The sequence below is a fragment of the Pongo abelii genome, chromosome 15 (assembly GCF_028885655.2).
Source record: "Pongo abelii isolate AG06213 chromosome 15, NHGRI_mPonAbe1-v2.0_pri, whole genome shotgun sequence".
Lineage (NCBI taxonomy): Eukaryota > Metazoa > Chordata > Mammalia > Primates > Hominidae > Pongo > Pongo abelii.
In genome coordinates, this window is record NC_072000.2 from 34,209,187 (window position 1) to 34,227,861 (window position 18,675).

Genomic DNA, 18,675 nt, shown 5'->3' on the forward strand with positions numbered 1-18,675 from the left:
TTTCAATAAAGTCTTAAAAATACTAACAGTACTAAAAGTAGTAAAGTTTGACTGATATCTTTTTTTTTTTTTTTTTGTATGGGCCTTGAACTTTTATACTTAGGATTATTCAGTTAAAAGTGCAGGATGAAGGCAGGGCACAGTGGCTCATGCCTGTAATCCCAGCATTCTGGGAGGCCGAGGAGGGCGGATCACTTGAGATCAGGAGTTTGAGACCAGCATGACCAATATGGTGAAACGCTTTCTCTACTAAAAATAAAAAAAAAAATTAGCTGGGCGTGGTGGTGCACACCTGTGATCCCAGCTACTCAGGAGGCTGAGGCAGGAGAATCACTTGAACCCGGGAGGTAGAGGTTGCAGCATGCTGAGATAGCACCACTGCACTCCTGTCTGGGCGACAGAGCAAGATTCCGTCTTAAAAAAAATGCAGGATGAAGCCTGTTTTGTTGGGGAAATATTAGAAATTCGGTTAATACTTGCAAAGAGGTGTTTATAAAAGGATCCTAGAGAGTGCAGTTAATAAACAGCATTGTGAAGTGTTATCCTTACCTATCCATATTATATGAGAATCTTTAAAAAGTAATTTGTTTTAATTAAGGGTTTGTATTTGGGTGAATATAATTGCTGCCAAATGTGTCATCTTGTTAATTTTGTAGCAGTATGTTATTTTTCAAAAGATTTTTCTCATTTATATGTTAATAATTAAGCAAAGAAAGGTTCTCATACTTGACCTAGTATCGTTAAGGCCTTTTGTGAACACTCTGAAAATACTGAGTTTTAATTTTGTCATTAAAAAAGTAGAAATAATATTACTAACAAAAAAGACTAGGTCTGCTTTATGCAAATATAACTGAAGATCACAGCCACATTGACACCTGTCTATGATGTAAGAAATATCACTAAGCAATTATTATTATACTTGATTAGAGAATACTAAGGATGTGGCTAATTCTTGAGTCACTGTCTCTAAAGGAGTTCCAATAACTTTTGTACTCTGGTATCGGTCTTAACTGAAATAACATACGGAGTCTTATCCAATCTAGATAGCTGTATGTGGTTAAACAAATGTCATTATTTGTAACCACTACAAATAATATACATTGGGATTTTGGGAGAAGAGACCAGAGATTGATATCAAAGAAACTGGTAAAAACTTTCCACTCTGTGTCTAGAGAATTGTCACTATTTTTGTTCAGCTTGGATTTTTCCATCATTGCTCTAGTCTTGTTGGTATCTTCCATGTGTCGTATCCTGTTTTTTCCCCTCTATACCAGATACTTCCTTTTATCGTATACCATATTTAGTTAAAGATCTTGGCATCTGTCTGCAATTGCTCAAATATCCTTTGGGTTCAGAGATTTCAATAACCTGTTGTTTCCCTCCCTTATATGGGGGTGTGTGTGTGTGTGTGTGTGTGTGTGTGTGTGTGTGTGTCACTTGCTAATTGTCTGAACCTGTAATCCTCTTTATTAGCTTCTCTCTTCACCATCCATAAATCATTCCCCAAGTGTAATCAAGTCTACTTAGTATATTCTGTGTATCTTTTTTATTGTAATCCTACTCTCACTGCTTTAATTTCAGACACTCTTTTTGGTAGGAGACCACTAGTTGGTCTTTATCTGGGGCCTTATTCCCTATCAATTTATTCTTTATAATACTGGTTTTAACTTACCTACCTAGCCTCTACTTAGTTCATTTTGGCAAGAATGTAATCCTTAACTGTATTATTAATTGTATTTTCCTAATTACACATTCTCTCTCTTGCCGGGGAAACTTCATATATCTTATTCCCCATCCTTGGAATGTCTTTTGTCCTATTTTCCTGGCAAACTTCTATTTCTTCTTCTAAACTTAGCTTTTGCTTTACTAACCCTCTGACATAATTTTCAGTGTAGACTTAGGTACTCCTTCTTGTTTCTTTCATGTATATACTTAAAATACTCAACATACTTTTACACAGTATTGTAGTTTTATACCTGTATACCTACTCACTAGAATTCCTTGAAGTCGAATCTGTCATGTTTTTATTTTTGGTACATAATACCAAATGTTGTTTGTATTTTTGGCACATAGCATGGTGTTTGGCATCTATAAAGCAGGAGTTAACTATCTGTTAAATAAATGCATGCTACTAGTTTTTACTGAGGCCTGGCTACTCTTTCCAATAGGCTTACAGTTTCCTGTTTCCTTCTGAGTACCCTCTGTCTGGTGCTTCTGTATCTGTATTTGCTATAGCAATGAGGATAGGTTTTATACTTCTCCCGTTTGGGGAAGAAAGCTATCTTAGAGATTGAGTTAAAAACAGAACCAGTGATGATTTTTATGTAACATTTAAACCCCATTTCTAGATGAGGTAACTCAGGAGTTTTATTTTTTTCTCACATGTTAAAGGGCAACACAATATTTAGTAACATTACACAGTAAGTAAAATGACATTGTACAATAAGATTGAAAAAAATATATGGGTGATGTAAAGCTAAGTATTAATTAGCTTTTTTTTAAACCATTGGGGGAAAAAAGAATTATAGATTTTAGCAGTGGGATAACTTAGTTTATAAGGACAAAGTTTGAGAACCCACTAGCATAGAAAGTTTTCATAATATATTGTTAAAAATAGCACATGTTCTGTTACATAATACATCACCTGATAACAGACTTAAATCATTAACAGTAGACTTTCTATTTTCCACTGTAGGTTCAAGCAATAAATGCGGGAGTGTTTTTCTTTAGGTGTACAATATGCAATAATAGTGACATCTTTCAGAAAGAGATGTTGAGAATGGGAATTCATATTCCTGAAAAGTGAGTAACATTTAGCCTTATGATAAAAAAATATATTTTAAATGTAGGATTTAATAGCAATGGAAATGATCACTTATGTCTGATTCAGTGAGCATGGACAGGTAGCCATTTCAAATGGTGAAATGCAAAACCTCCTCCTCCCCTAGATGGCCATTTCTTGGAAAACAAGGACTGTGTCATAAATGTCTCATTCGTTGATTTATAATCTCTTTATAAGTAGCTCAGCTATGTCCAATTTTAATTGATTGACTTTGTACACAATTATAATAGGCTTCAAAATGGTATGTATAAATTAAGAGAATCAAGATGTGATTTAAAATATGTAAGAATTTTTTTAATACTTAAACATGAAGAATCCAGAAATATTGATAGTGAACTTAAGATTAAAAATCGAAAGTGAAATATTTGGAAAAATGTGTTGTAAAAAATTTCTTGTTAACTTTTCATTTAGCATGTGAAAATTCGTTGAGACTAATTAACTGTATGATAAAATAACACTAATGGATTTATATCTTAAAGAGAATCCTGAAAAGGACAAGTTTTATTATTCTCCTAAGTATATAAAAGTTTTTATTTTAGGCCAGGCATGGTGGCTTACGCCTGTAATCCCTCCCCTCACTTTGGGAGGCCGAGGCGGGCGGATCACCCAAGGTCAGGAGTTCAAGACCAGCCTGGCCAACGTGGCGAAACCCTGTCTCTACTAAAAAATACAAAAACTAGCCTGGCATGGTGGCAGGCCCCTGTAATCCCAGCTACTTGGGAGGCTGGGGCAGGGAGAATTGCTTGAACCCAGCAGGCGGAGGTTGCAGTGACCCGAGATTGCACCACTGTACTCCATCCTGGGCGAAAGAGCAAGACTGCATCTCAAGAAAAAAAAAAGGTTTTTATTTTTAGATTCATTCCTGATCCTCTTATGTAACATTATTTATAGGTCAAAGCATATTTTATATCTTCTTTTATAGAGATGCTTCCTGGGAATTAGAGGAAAACGCTTATCAAGAGCTTCTGCAGCACTATGAGCGTTGTGATGTTCGAAGATGTCGTTGCAAAGAAGGGCGAGACTATAATGCACCTGATAGGTATTTCTGAAAGTTCAGTTGTGCTTAGTGGTTCCTTGTTTAAACCTTCTGCTGAGAAAGTAGGTTTTGTAGTTAGTGAAACATAGTTTTTCTCTTAGGATGTTAGAAGTTTAAATTGAGATGAGGGATATTTTCTAATGCACATTTACGTCTGTTTACAGAGAAATATTTGTAGTTAGTATAGTTGTAACCTATTTCTCTGTTGTCTTATCATGAGACTATTTTCCAGAGCCACACTGTCCTATCTGGTGGCCACTAGCCACATGTGGCTGTTGAGCACTTGAAATTTCCCTTTTCCAAATTGCAAGGGTGCTGTAAATACATACCAAAGACTTAGTTCACTAGGGCTGCCATTAACAAAATGCCACAGACTGGGTGGCTTAAAATAAATTTATTTTCTCATAATTTTAGAGGCTGGAAGTTTAAGATCAAGGTATTGAGAGGTTTGGTTTTTTCTGAGGCCTCTCTCCTTGGCTTGCAGATGGCTGTGTTCTAGCTATGTCCTCACACAAGTTGTCCCTCTGTCAGTGTGTTGTCTATGTCCTAATCTCTTTTATTTTTATAAGAACACCAGTCATACTGGTTTAGGGCCCACCTATCTGACCTTATTTTACTGTAATTACCTCTTTTTTTTGTTTGTTTGTTTTGAGATGGATTCTTGCTCTGTTGCCCAGACTGGAGTACAGTGGCACGATCTCAGCTCACTGCAACCTCCGCCTCCCGGGTTCAAGCAGTTCTCCTGCCTCAGCCTCCCAAGTAGTTGGGATTACAGGCACATGCCACCACGCCTGGCTAATTTTTGTATTTTTTAGTAGAGATCAGGTTTCACCATGTTAGACAGCCTGGTCTCAAACGCCTGACCTTGTGATCTGCCCGCCTCAGCCTCCCAAAGTGCTGGGATTACAGGCATGAGCCACTGCGCTGGGCCATAATTACCTCTTAAAAGGCCTTATCTCCATATGTAGTCACCTTCTGATGTACTAGGACTTAGGATTTATTTCAACATATGAAGTGGGGGGAGACACATTTCAGCTCATAGTCATATTATTTTAATATGACTTAAAGAACTTATATGACCAAATAACTTAAAATTTGTTGTTAATAATTTTTATGTAGATTACATATTGAACAAAATTATAACATTTTGGAAATAAAAATATATGTTATTTAACTTTTTTATATTTTTTAATGTGGCTACTGGAAAATTTTAAATTACATATATGGTTTACATTATATTTCTATTGGACAGCGCTGTTCTAGAGGGTAATTTAACTAGATTTATCTAGCACTGTTTCTTTTGGACCACCATAAAAAGGGTTTGGCATTTGAAATTTATTGACTACTCTTTTGTAATGTCAGTGGATACGGCTCTTTTCTACAACAGTCATTTTGTGCCTTTTAGGTACAGTGTACTGTGTTGCATAGTAGGAACAAAAATATCTTCAGTTTTTAAGATGTAGGATAAGAAGTAACAAATCCAGTTTACAAAATTTATATAGGAAATTTCAATAAATTGTTATCACTGTTATGTAGTCTTACTTAACATAGTAAGCTCAGTGTATAGAGCAGAATATTGGGAGCCTTGTTTCATGAAACAAGGTTGAGTCAGCTACTACTTAATTGTGAAGATTCAGCTGAGGTCTAGCCTGCTCTGGAAAGTCTCCTGTAAGCAGCTCTCCTCATTCCTGATTCCCTACTCTGGACTAGGGGTTCCCTTCGTTGTGCTTGTTATAATATAGTTGGCGTTATTTAAATTTAATGCTATTAAACCAAAAATTCTTAGAAGGCAGAGATCTCATTGAAGGTGTCAAGTAACATGTATTCTTGCCTGTGTTACTTGATCTAGTGACCCTGATTATTCATTCGTTAACACCAATAATACCTCCCTCAAGGGTTTTGCTGAGGCATAGATGAGATAATGTATATAGGATTTTAAGAAGCAATACATTCATAATATTGATCTTTTTCAAATTTATTTTAGGCTGTTCTTAACCTATATGTATTTCTTGTATGCCATTGGTCTCTCAATCAGTAGCAACAACTCTTCTTTCCAGGACAAAGATATTGTCTATCTGAATGACTGCTTTGTAATCTCACGCCCTCTCATCCTAGTGAGAAGAAGGCAGTTTTAGTGAAAGGGAGCATGGTTAGTGCTTAAGAGCATGTCTGAAGCTAGATAAACTAAAGTGGAAACCTTACTCTGAGACTTGGCTAGTGTGAACTTGATTGGACAAGTTATTGACCCCTCTGTGCCTTGATTTCCTCTTTAAAATGGAAGTGACAGTGGTTCTCTCTACCTTCTACAGTTGTGAGGATTAAACTTTCCATATGAACACAGCAAGAACTGGACCTGGAGCATAATAAGCAATTAGGTTAGCTGTTTCTTCCTCCTCACTGTTGTCACTGGGCAGAGACACACACATACAGAGGACGCACATTAACATATGCACACCCACACAGAGGGATGATATGCCCCCACCTCTGGGGTAGGGATGATGTCTAATGACCTCTCTTGCCACTCACACGCACAGGGAGCTAAATCTGTTTCTAAACAGAGAAGGCGTAGTCATACCCAACAAAAAGGCTGGAGCCCTACACTACAGCCCACACTTGTAGTCATGGAGAAAATATGAATATGGACTGGCATACACCACATAACACAGTGGGGAAACACGGAGCTGGGAACAAATGACAGAGAATATAAATATGAGCCAGGTAGATCTGGATTCTGTTGAACTGCACAATACCTGAGGTGTTTGAGTAAGCTTATTTTAGGAAATATTCCTCACCTTGAAATTTACTGAATGTTTCTTCCGTATCAGACACACTGACACAGCAATCTCCCTGTAAACATAGTCATCTCTAAGTAGAAAGGAAAATTTATTTTCTCCCTCTTAATCATATTTTGTCTGATGTTTGTATTCTTTGTGTATGTGCATATGAGTGTGATAAGTTAGTTTTGATTTTTACATTAGAGATATTTAGAGAAGCAGATAATCTTTTTCCTCCTTTAGTAAATCGATTGGGTGGGTGTGTGCGTGCGTGTGTGTGTGTAAGAAGAAGGCAGGCCCTGTGGACATTGCTAGTGGTTGAAACTAGAATAATAACAAAATGTAAGTTCTGCTTTTCTTTATGTCCTCAGCAAATGGGAAATAAAGCGCTGTCAGTGTTGTGGTTCCAGTGGCACACATTTAGCCTGCTCCTCATTACGGTCATGGGAGCAAAATTGGGAGTGTTTGGAATGTAGGGGTATTATCTACAATTCAGGTAATTTTTTTGTAATTTTGAATAAAGTTTTTATTCAAATGTATATTATTTAAAAGTTTTTACCTATATCTCTATTATGCTAACATGGAAATTTAAATCTGTAGGAGATTTCCAAAAAGCCAAAAAACATGTATTACCCAACTCTAATAATGTGGGGATTACAGATTGTTTATTGGAAGAGTCATCACCTAAATTACCCAGACAGTCACCTGGAGCCCAGAGTAAAGATCTACTGAGGTATGTATTTTGAATTGGAGAAATACATAAAAATCTATTTGGAGAAAATTATGACAGGAAATGCCATATACATTTAGAATATTAGGTGATCATACAGTAGTCTAGAAGAGTGTTTTTCAACCTTCAGGACCCAACGTTTGATCATGAAATCAATGCAACCAGCATTTTAAAGAAAATGAAATGGGATATAATAGAATACAAAATACCAAAATGCATCATACTTGGGAAAAGTGTATCTATCCTGATTACTTTTTTGTGTACTGAGTAATGATGTAAAATATATTTTTTATTATAGATCACTTTCAAGATAGTTTGAAAAACACTGATTTGGAAAATGTGCTTAAAATGTTATTTGATCATAGAGTAAGACAGGAAAGTAAAATATCAAGCATACCGTGTCACCTTATTAAAAGGAAAGAATCCTATTTAATATAGAAATTTTTTTTTTCTTTTTTCTTTTTTTTAGAAATAAAGTCTTGCTCTGTTACCCAGGCTGGAGTACAGTGGCATGATCATGGCTCACTGCAGCCCCAACCTCCTGGGCACAAGTGATCCTCCCACCTGAGCCTACCAAGTGGCTGGAACTACAGATGCATGCCACCATGCTTGGCTAATTTTTAAATTTTTGTAGAGATGGACATCTTGCTATGTTGCCCAGGCTGGTCTTGAACTCCTGGTCTCAAGTAGTCGTCCCACCTTTGCCTCCCAAACTGTTGGGATTACAGGTGTGAGCCACTGTGCCCTGCCATTTTTTGATGTTATAATCATTGTTTGCCTGTTTACTGTCAATGTCAGGAGTCTAAATGTCAGCTCTTCCCTTTAGAAAGTTTAAGGCATACATACTATTATCAAATTAATTTCTGTTCCCGTAAGACAAAATAGGCCGGGCATTGTGGCTCACGCCTGTAATCCCAGCACTTTGGGGGACCTAGGCGGGCGGATCCCGAGGTCAAGAAATTGAGAACATCCTGGCCAACATGGTGAAACCCCGTCTCTATTAAAAATACAAAAATTAACTGGGCATAGTGTTGTGCATCTGTAGTCCCAGCTACTTGGGAGGCTGAGGCAGGAGAATCGCTTGAACTCAGGAGGCGGAAGTTGCAGTGAACCAAGGTCGCGCCACTGTACTCCAGCCTGGTGACAGAGCCGAGACTCTGTCTCAAAAAAAAAAAAAAAAGGTAGCAAAATAATAAGTTACTTTCAAAATCCTAAACATTTAAATAAGACTGGATTTACATCTTTATAATGTCGGGTATTTGTTCAGCTGTAGTTAAGATTTTTAAGGTTATATAGATTTGCAAAAGAGTTTTTAGAGCCTTGCTTTACCCAGTAGGGAAGAAGTAGAAAATTAGTCGCTAAGCATGATGAAATACTTTCTTGTTAAAAATAATTTCAGGCTGGGCATGGTGACTCATACCTCTAATCCCATCAGTTTGGGAGGCTAAGGTGGGAGGATCATTTGAACCCTGGAGTTCGAAACCAGCCTGGGCAATATTATGAGACTCCGTCTCAACAAAAATATTTTAAGAAAATAGCCAGGTATGGTGGTGTGCACCTGTAGTCGTAGCTAGGCAAGAGGCTGAGGTGGGAAGATCATTTGAGCCCAGGAGTTCAAGCTGCAATGAGCTATGATCATGCCACTATACTCTCGCCTGAGTGACACAGCAAGACCTTGTCTCTAAAAAAAAAGTTTCAAGTTTAAAACCTTAGAAGATAGTAAAGAGAATTTTTGTGAAAACATTTGATAACTGGATTTGCAGACAGGTAGAATATTAAGTACTCTTCAAAATGTGAAGAATATCTGTTTTACTATGCCACTTGTGTTAGCTCTACTGAAAAATCTGTTACAAATATTGTTATAATACTTTTAGTATCCAAATAGATGCTCACATTATTTTAAAATAATTTTAATATTTAGATTTCCAAAGATGTTACACCAGGGAAGCTTGACTCCTTGCTCCTGCTTTAACATGCAGTCATATTTAGAAGAATAGCATCAGCATTCCCCTGATCCAGGCAGGAGCAAGGAATCAATCTGCTATAAAAAAGGTATGTTTCTGAAGAATTATCTTACTTCCAAAGGACTTTGGCTTTTATTCAACGTGAGTTAATGAAGAGAGGATCATATAAAAAAAGAAAAAGCAAAACCTGGCCCACACTAGGGCACTGTAACGTCTTGGGGTGGGACAGATTCATACTTGGTATAGAAAATGATCCATGGGCATTGCCCAAAACAAGATTATTTTTGAGAACATTAATTCCAGTTACAGATGGAGAAACTGAGGGAAGGAGTGATTGAGCTGGTTTATATAGTCACTTGGATTGTTAAAACAGATTGCTGGGCTTCATGCCGACAGGTTCTCATTCTATAGATGCGCTGTAAGGCTCAATAATTTGCATTTCTAACAAGTTCTGGGGTAATGCTGCTGCTGGTCTGGGACCACACTTTGTGACTTACTAATCTAGACTAAAAGGTACTATTTTAGGAATTGTGAATTCTGTTTATAATATTAGCTCTACTGTTAATTATGACTTTATGATTTAAAATATATTGTGTAATCTCTCAAAGACATTTTCTTATATAGTAAGCAGAGATTACATTTGCTTTTTTTAAAAAAGTACATAGTAAATGTGAAGTAAACTACAATTAAGAAAGTTAATTATAGCCATTAGCCAGGAAGGTGAGAGTTTGAGCTTGCTTCATTCATTCATTCTATTCATTCATTCATTCATTTATGAGATGGAGTTTCGCTCTTATTGCCCAGGCTGGAGTGCAATCTCGGCTCAACGCAACCTCCGCTTCCCGGGTTCAGGCGATTCTCCTGCCTCAGCCTCCCAAGTAGCTGGGATTACAGGCATACGCCACCACGCCCGGCTTATTTTGTATTTTTAGTAGAGACAGGGTTTCTCCTTGTGGGTCACTCTGGTCTCGAACTCATGACCTTAGGTGATCTGCCTGCCTCTGCCTCCCAAAGTGCTGGGATTACAGGTGTGAGCCACTGCGCCCGGCCTGAGATTCTGATTCTTAAACCGGAATTCACTGGTTGGTCAAATTTGAGATAATTATCTATCAACTTTCTTGTACATGATTCTAATTTGGTAAAAGATTGGGGTGAGGAATCAAGAATTTGAAACTAAGATTATCAAATAACTGTTTTTGGTTCTAGTAGCAGCCATTGTTACAATTTTGGGTGGGAGTTGGGGAAGAATATCCTATTAATCTTTTTTTCCCCTTGTCTTGTTTTATTGGCTATATAACTGCTGTTTCACATAAAGTACTTTAAAGTACTTATCTCTATGTTTAAATTCATGTTTTATAGGCAAGGCAGCAAATTTAGAAGAAATGTATCAACACTATTAATAGAGTTAGGATTCCAAATTAAAAAAAAAACTAAAAGATTATATATCAACAAAGCCAATATCTGGAATAGTGCCTTAGATGCATTCAGAAATCGAAACTTTAATCCTTCATATGCAATTGAAGTAGCATATGTTATTGAAAATGATAATTTTGGAAGTGAGCATCCTGGATCAAAGCAAGAATTTCTGAGTCTCTTAATGCAACATCTTGAGAACTCATCATTGTTTGAAGGGTCCTTGTCAAAGAACTTGTCTCTAAATTCTCAAGGTAATTATTTTATTTATTGTTGTATATACCAAATATCACATGTATAGAAAAAGAGATAGATAGCTGGTTAGAATTGATATTTAATACCTGTGCTCTAAATATACTGTTCACTTTGTTAATAAACTACTGATAGAATCACAGGAAAGTGGGAAGGGGGAGTGATAGTTTAAAAAGTAAATTTTGTGGTGAAACATTTTTTATTTAAGAATATACATTCTTTATGGCAATATTCTCCTTAAAATAATCCATAATTAAGTGTAACTTTATCTTCACTCTAATTTCATTTTAATAGAGTGGCCAAATGGGGATGATTATTTGAATTCTTATTGTTTGTGTATTTGGAATTTGCAGTTAACATAGAGTTTTCATAACATAGTTTCCTGGTCCACATGTAACCAATTTTTCAGTATACTTTTGTTTGCAATATTTTTTTTTTTTTGCACAATTATGTATATGATAGTTTTCTGTATTTACTATTGGTGAGAACTTAAGGTAATTATAACACGCATCTCAAAACAGTGGGTAATTCTGTCATTCTCTTTTAGGGGCTTTTATACTACTTTTGCTGCAATAGGAAATTCCTAAGAAAATGAGAAGGCATTTCATTTCATTTGATGAATTTCCTGCTATATTTTCTGTAAACATCCTAACCATTGCCTAAAGCATCATTTTTACTCTGTATAGTTCACACAGTTTAATTATAAACTCCCTTTAAAATAAAATATAAAAATAAATAAAAAACTTTCCAAATAGTAATGTTAACTCAAGGCAGCTTTGGTATGGTGGAGATTACATGAATTTAAATCACAGAATCTGAATTCAAGTTTGTACACATCTAGTTCTTCACATCCTTAATTACTTACTGTCTCTGGATCTCAGTTTCTTCATCTGTAAAATGTGGCTGTGAAGATGTAGCTTGTAAGGTTGTTACACAGGTATTGTTAATGTCACTTACTAATAAGTTGCTTTCAACAATTTAAAAATTAAGGAAACATTTACTTGATTGTTTTGGCACATCAAAGTTGCTAATACATTTGAAATGACAATTTTAATTCAAGCTCTGACAGTAAGGTAAGACAGCATATACTGTTGGGAGTAAATTTGTGCCTTTGGGAAAGATTATTTAGTGATATAGATCAAGAACCTTAAAAATGTTCATATCCTTTGACCTACTAATACCATATGTAGGAATCCTAATCAAATAAATACAAACAAGAATATGTGAGTATGTTGACTGTAACATTATGTCTCATATAGTTAGAAATGTCACTTAACCAGGATAGCCAGTAATAGGGGGATGGTTTGCATTATAATACATCTCTAAGTTAGTCTAAATGCATTTATTAACTGTAGATTTGAGTAATTTTGGGTAGTATGATAAAAAGTTTACAATATAATAAGTGGATAAAGCATAAGTCAAACTTTTTATATACACAAAGAGGTACAAATACAGTCATTTGTCACTTAGTAACAGGGATATGTTCTGAGAAATGTGTCAGTAGGCAATTTCATCACTGTGCAAAGATCATAAAGTGTACTTATGCAAACCTAGTTGGTGTAGCCTACTACACACCAAGGCTATATGGTAAAGCCTATAGGTTCTAGACTGCAAACCTGTATAACATGTTACTGTACTGAACACTGTAGACAATTGTAACACAATGGTAAGTATATGTATATCTAAATATACAAAAGGTAATGAATGCATTGTGCTATGACAGTATAACATCACTAGGTCATAGGAGTTTTTCAGCTTCATTATAATCTTAGGGACCACCTTGGTGTATTTGGTCATTCTTGACCACAACATCCTTATATGGTGCATGACTGTACACCAAAGTGTTTACAGTGGTTATTATGGTGGTAGGTTTATTGTGTTTTATGTTTTCTACAATAGATTTTTACTTTATATTCAGAAAAATGTGTGTTTTTTTATATTTTAGGTGAGATCTATATTTTCTACATAATGGTAGCTTCTAAGAATTGTATTTATCTAATGCTTAGATTTTTGGACTAATTTTTAATATATATTAAAAATGATGGTTATCTTATAATAATAGAAGTGTATTTGATATATTTTCGTCTGTATTTACAGCTCTGAAAGAGAATCTTTACTATGAAGCTGGCAAAATGCTTGCCATTTCTTTAGTTCACGGTGGTCCTTCACCTGGTTTCTTTTCTAAAACCTTGTTTAACTGCCTTGTTTATGGACCAGAAAATACCCAGCCAATTTTAGATGATGTTTCAGACTTTGATGTGGCACAGATTATAATCAGGGTAAGCAATGTATCTGTTTATTAAAATGCACACTACATTCTAGGTATCTTTTAATGTAAATGACTGATCTGCAATAAAATAATAATATTATCTATGAAGGAGTTAGGGATTGTAAACATAAATTTCTTTTTACCAGTGGAGTTCTGAACCAGTTAAAAGATAGTTTTAAAAGTCAGATGGCTGGAGATTAAAGTGCCAGGTTTAATGTTGGTAAAACCAGTTGGATAATGTGATTTTGGTCTGTGTTCAACATGGCTTATAAATACTCCTCAGAAATACATGGATTTGCCTGCCTTGCTAGAGACAACGTGAGGCAGATTCCCTATTGCATGCTAGAAAGCAGATGAAAGTGCACTTCGACGCAGGCCGATGGATCTGAAGAGAGGAAGGATTTGGCTTACCAGTTAGAATACTTTTCCTTCCTTCTATAGGGAGGTATGAATGATAGATGGAGAGAAAGACCAGGCTGAATTTCTTCCAAAGGGAAACAAGTGGTAGGGATCGGGGAGGACTTAATGCGTCCACCTAAAAATAGTTCATTTATTCAGCACTTACAATGGGTCCTGTACTAAACATGTCACATGTACAAACACTCATTTATCATAATGCCATGTAAGTGTCATTGCCAACATGTTACTGCTTTAAAAACCGAGACAATGTAAGCCATTTGACTTTTCTTCCTTAACCTCCCTCCTACTTAAGCATACTCTATCCATTGTCTCAATTAACAGACAGTGTTGTTTAATGATTAAAAGCATAGGCCTTAGCCAGGCCTGGTGGCATGTGCTTGTAATCCCAGCTACTCTGGAGGCTGAGTCACAAGAATAACTTGAACCCGGCAGATGGAGGTTACAGTGAGCCGAGCTCACACCACTGCACTCCAACCTGGGCAACAGAGGGAGACACTGTCTCAAAAAAAAAAGCATAGGCTCAGAAGTCAGATTTTACTTGAATGCCAGCTCTTATAACTACTATATGCTGTGTCACTTTGGGCATATTAATCTTACTAAATCTCAGTTTCTAAGTCACAGAGTAAGCACTATTGAAGTATGAGTTGCTACAGTGTATTATAACAATTCTGTTTATTTACCCTAAGACTGCTTATCCTAACATCATGTTTTAAATTGACCCTTTAATTCTTCACTTTTCTTTTTGTGCCCTCTTTACTAAAAAAAGTATATTTAAGCTTCATTGTCTCTACTTCGTATTTCCTGTTTCTTGTAATCAGGCTTCTGTCCCTACCACCAGTCTCAAGTTAGCTAGTTCATGGTTTATGTCCAGGAATCCAAATATCCATGTCCAAAGGCCTTTTCTAATTTTTCATCTGCTGTGACTTCTGCAGTTACCACTTAGAATTTCTCTGCGATATTTTATTTAATATTGTACTTCCTCCTACTTCTGATGATTCTCTCTTCTTTAATGCTTCTTACTTCTTACCCCTGAAACTTAGCATTTTTCAGTGTTGTCTTAACAGTCCTCATTCTTTATTATTTGGAGAGCTTCTTCTCTCCTGTAATCTTTCTGAATGATTTACAGACCTGTATTTTTGAGCCCCCGGACTTTTATATACAGATAAGACCTGGGTCTTGCTAGCACATTGAGTCCAACATGTTTAAGATAAAAATAGTATTTTTCCCAGAATTTTTTGTTTGATTGTTTTTTGTGGGGCTTTTTTGTTTTGTTTTTACCTGTTTGCCTTTTCTTTCCAAGAGATTTCTTACTTCCAAGCTGTCCTGGAGAGTCATTTTCATACTCCTCCATTTTCCAGTTATATGTCAAGTCACCTGCCTCTAAGACTGACTTATGGTCAATCTTTCCTTCCTGTTTCTAGTGTGCCTATTTTACCAAACTCAAATTTTCCCTAGGCTTAGACAATTAGAATGTTGTTCTAATATTCTTATTTGGGATGATTCTTCCAAAAGTACAGTTTTGACCATATTGCTTTCTTCCTCTGGAATCCCCCAATGGCTTCTCATTGCCTGTTGAACAAAGTTGAAGCTCTTCATTAGGGCATTTAAGACCTTCACCTCTCTTCATGGCTTTATCTACTCCAGTTTCTGTACTTTTTATCCAGTGTTTGTTCATTTATTTAAGAAATACTATGTATTCTGTACTGTTTTGTTACTAAAGATAGAGTAGTGAAGCAAAGTGTCTACCTTCTTGGAATTTACATTAAGAGAGAACACAGAAGATAAACGACAAATATAATATGCCATCACGTAGTAAATGTATTATGCTAAATAAAACAGAATATGGCCGGGCGCAGTGGCTCACGCCTGTAATCCCAACACTTTGGGAGAACAGGCGGGTGGATCACCGGTGGCAGGACAGGCGGGCGGATCACTGGGGTCAGGAGTTCGAGACCAGCCTGGCCAACATGGTAAAACCCCATCTTTACTAAAAATACAAAAAAATTAGCCGGGTGTGGTGGCGCACGCCTATAGTCCCAGCTACTTGAAAGGCTCACTTGAGCCCGGGAGGCAGAAGTTGCAGTGAGCCGGGATCATGCCACTGCACTCCAGCATGGGCAACAGACCAAGACTCCATCCCAAATAAATAAATATATACATAAATATATACATACATACATACATACATACATACATACATACAACAGAATAAAAGAAAGGAGATAGATAAGTGTTGGAGTATACATAAGTTAGGTTTTAGGCTAAACTTCTATATCTCATAGACCCAGAAAGACAGTGGCTCACACAAGGCAGATGTTTACTGTTCCGTAAAATCCATTGTCTAGATTTTAGAGTAAGAGTTGGCAAAAAATGGCCTGTAGGTCAAGTTCTGGCCTGTTGCCTGTTTGGTAAATAGTTACATTGGAATGCAACCATGCTCATTTGCTACTGATCTCACACTACAGTGGCAGAGTTGAGTAGCTGCAACAGATACCATATAGTTTGAAAAGCATAAAATGCTATCTGGCCCTTTATACAGATGGCCCTCTATTTTCGAGATACAGTTGTGATTTACAAAACCATCTAAGGACTTGAGTTCCTTCCTCTCGTTATCGTGTAACATTTAGCATTATTGTCTTCATCCACATGGTTGAAGCTTGCTCTTAAAGGAGAAAAGTGGAAGTTGAGAGCAGGGAAGTTTAACACGTTGTTTTTACATATATCTCATTGAACAGTCATGTAGCCAGCCCACCTAGCTGCAGCAAAAGTTTGGCTATGTGCCCAGCTGAAACTCAGGGTTGAGGGTTTGCAGGGATGAGGCAACATATACCCAATTATTACTCCGACAGGGTGTAAAGATAGTAGTTTGATCAGAATAGTCATGAAAAACTTATGAGATTTCAGCAGAGATTTTGAATGAATTAGAAGTCATGTAAATCTCTAAGAATGTTTTAGGAAAAGGAAATTGCAAGTAAATTTTCTGTTAATGGATTGTTTCCTATTTTTAACTTTTTCCATCTGTACCTTTAAGAGCTAACCTGTATGAAAGCGTCTTGCACATAAATGGCCAAGTATTTCTTTGTTTACGCTGTTCACTAAAATACTCTTGATAAAATTCTGTCCATCTTTTAATTCTCAGCTGATATTCTTTTTCATGAATTCTCAGGTCATCTTTCTTGCCTATCTAGTGCTAGGTAACTTTTCTCTTTTTTTTTCTTTTCTTTTTAAGAGATAAGGTCTCAGTCTGTCACCCAGACTGGAGTACATTGGTGCGATCATAGCTCACTGAACCTCCAACTCCTGGGCTCAAAATCCTTCTACCTCATCTTCCCAAGTAGCTAGGACTACAGGTGTATACCACCCACACCAGGCCTTTTTTTTTTTTTTTTTTTCCTTAGAGAGGGGGACTAGCTGTGTTGCCCAGGATGTTCTTGAACTTCTGGCCTCAAGCAAGCCTCCCACCTCAGCCTCCCTAGTAGCTAGTCTTTCCTAGTGCTATATAATTTTTCAATGTCAGTTATTTCCTTTTTTATAAATAGTTTCATGTAGTAAAGTGGCATTATACTCTGGATTTCTTGAAGGCAGAAATAGACAAATTTGTTGAACTGGATGATCAGACATTTATTCTAGAAGAATATTTCTTGGTTTACTTTCACTGCACCCATATGTACTAAGAAATTTGAGTATAAATTAATAAGTATCATTTGAAATGTGCATGTCACTCAAAAGTAAATGGGTAAAGTGGCTGTATTTTCTCCTTCATTACAGATAAACACTGCAACAACTGTAGCTGACTTAAAGTCAATAATAAATGAATGCTATAACTACCTTGAGTTAATTGGATGTCTCAGACTTATAACGACATTAAGTGATAAATATATGTTAGTAAAAGACATACTTGTCTACCATGTAATTCAGAGAGTCCACGCACCCTTTGAAAGGTAAGTTGTTTCTATTAATATATGGCTCTTTCAAATTACATGTTTAAAGTGGTTAATTATCTTGTAATGTGAGATATATTTGGTAATAAGTGAGATGTTTTTCTCAGAAAAAAATTTAAATGCTATTTTTAAATAATAACTTAAGCCTTTTTAGGATGATTACTGTTCTGATCATTTAATAAGCATTTTGTAGGTCGGGCGTGGTGGCTTACTCACGCCTGTAATCCCAGCACTTCGGGAGGCCGGGGCAGGCAGATCATTTGAGGTCAGGAGTTCGAGACCAGCCCAACCAACATGGTGAAACCCCGTCTCTACTAAAATACAAAAATTAGCTGGGCGTGGTGGTGGGTGCCTGTAATCTCAGCTACTTGGGAGGCTGAGGCAGGAGAACTGCTTGAACCCAAGAGGCAGAGGTTGCAGTGAGCCAAGATCATGCCACTGCACTCCAGCCTGGGTGACAGAGCAAGATTCCCTCTCAAAAAAGTGAAAAAAGAATTGTGTAAATGTATGATGCTTTCATAGAAATAAGCACTGCTTCAGATTATAATTTTTTTCTAAAAAATATTCTTTTTAAAACTCTTACCACATCAGCCAACTATTCTGTCTCTGTGCATTCATTTAATAACTATTTATTGAGTACCTTTTATCTGCTGGGTAATACATATATTGACCATTCTTTGATTAACAAAGTATATATGATTCCTGCTGTCCTTTAGTTTAGAACACTGATCTAAGTTAGACAACTTATGTATCTCCTTACACTCTTACAATTTTTTTAAATAATGGAAATACACATATGAAAGTAGTCTGTAATCACCATCCAGATCTAACACTTATTAACCTGTGCCTGTCTTGTTCATCTATATCCTACCCTTGTTATTACTCCAGTATTATTTTAAAGCCGATACCAGATATCATCTCAAACCTAATAAATTCATTTAAAAAAAGTAGTATCATTAATCCATAGATTTAAATATATTTGATGTGTTTAAAATCTTTATAGTTACTATTATTACTGAAGTTTGTGTGTCTTG

The 18,675-nt window shown here is 36.3% G+C and overlaps 1 protein-coding gene across 8 annotated transcripts in view; it reads left to right on the top strand.

The window, feature by feature from the left end:
* G2E3 (G2/M-phase specific E3 ubiquitin protein ligase) overlaps window positions 1-18,675 on the top strand; it is a 60,961-nt gene that overhangs the window by 35,829 nt on the left and 6,457 nt on the right. For all 8 annotated transcript variants that reach the window (XM_009249001.4, XM_024231407.3, XM_054529967.2 and 5 more), the window contains 7 exons: window positions 2,696-2,802; window positions 3,765-3,881; window positions 7,024-7,148; window positions 7,253-7,385; window positions 10,706-11,013; window positions 13,109-13,290; window positions 17,469-17,641. In XM_009249001.4, the coding sequence (XP_009247276.2) occupies window positions 2,696-2,802; window positions 3,765-3,881; window positions 7,024-7,148; window positions 7,253-7,385; window positions 10,706-11,013; window positions 13,109-13,290; window positions 17,469-17,641 (1,145 nt within the window). The remainder of the gene's footprint in view (window positions 1-2,695; window positions 2,803-3,764; window positions 3,882-7,023; window positions 7,149-7,252; window positions 7,386-10,705; window positions 11,014-13,108; window positions 13,291-17,468; window positions 17,642-18,675) is intronic.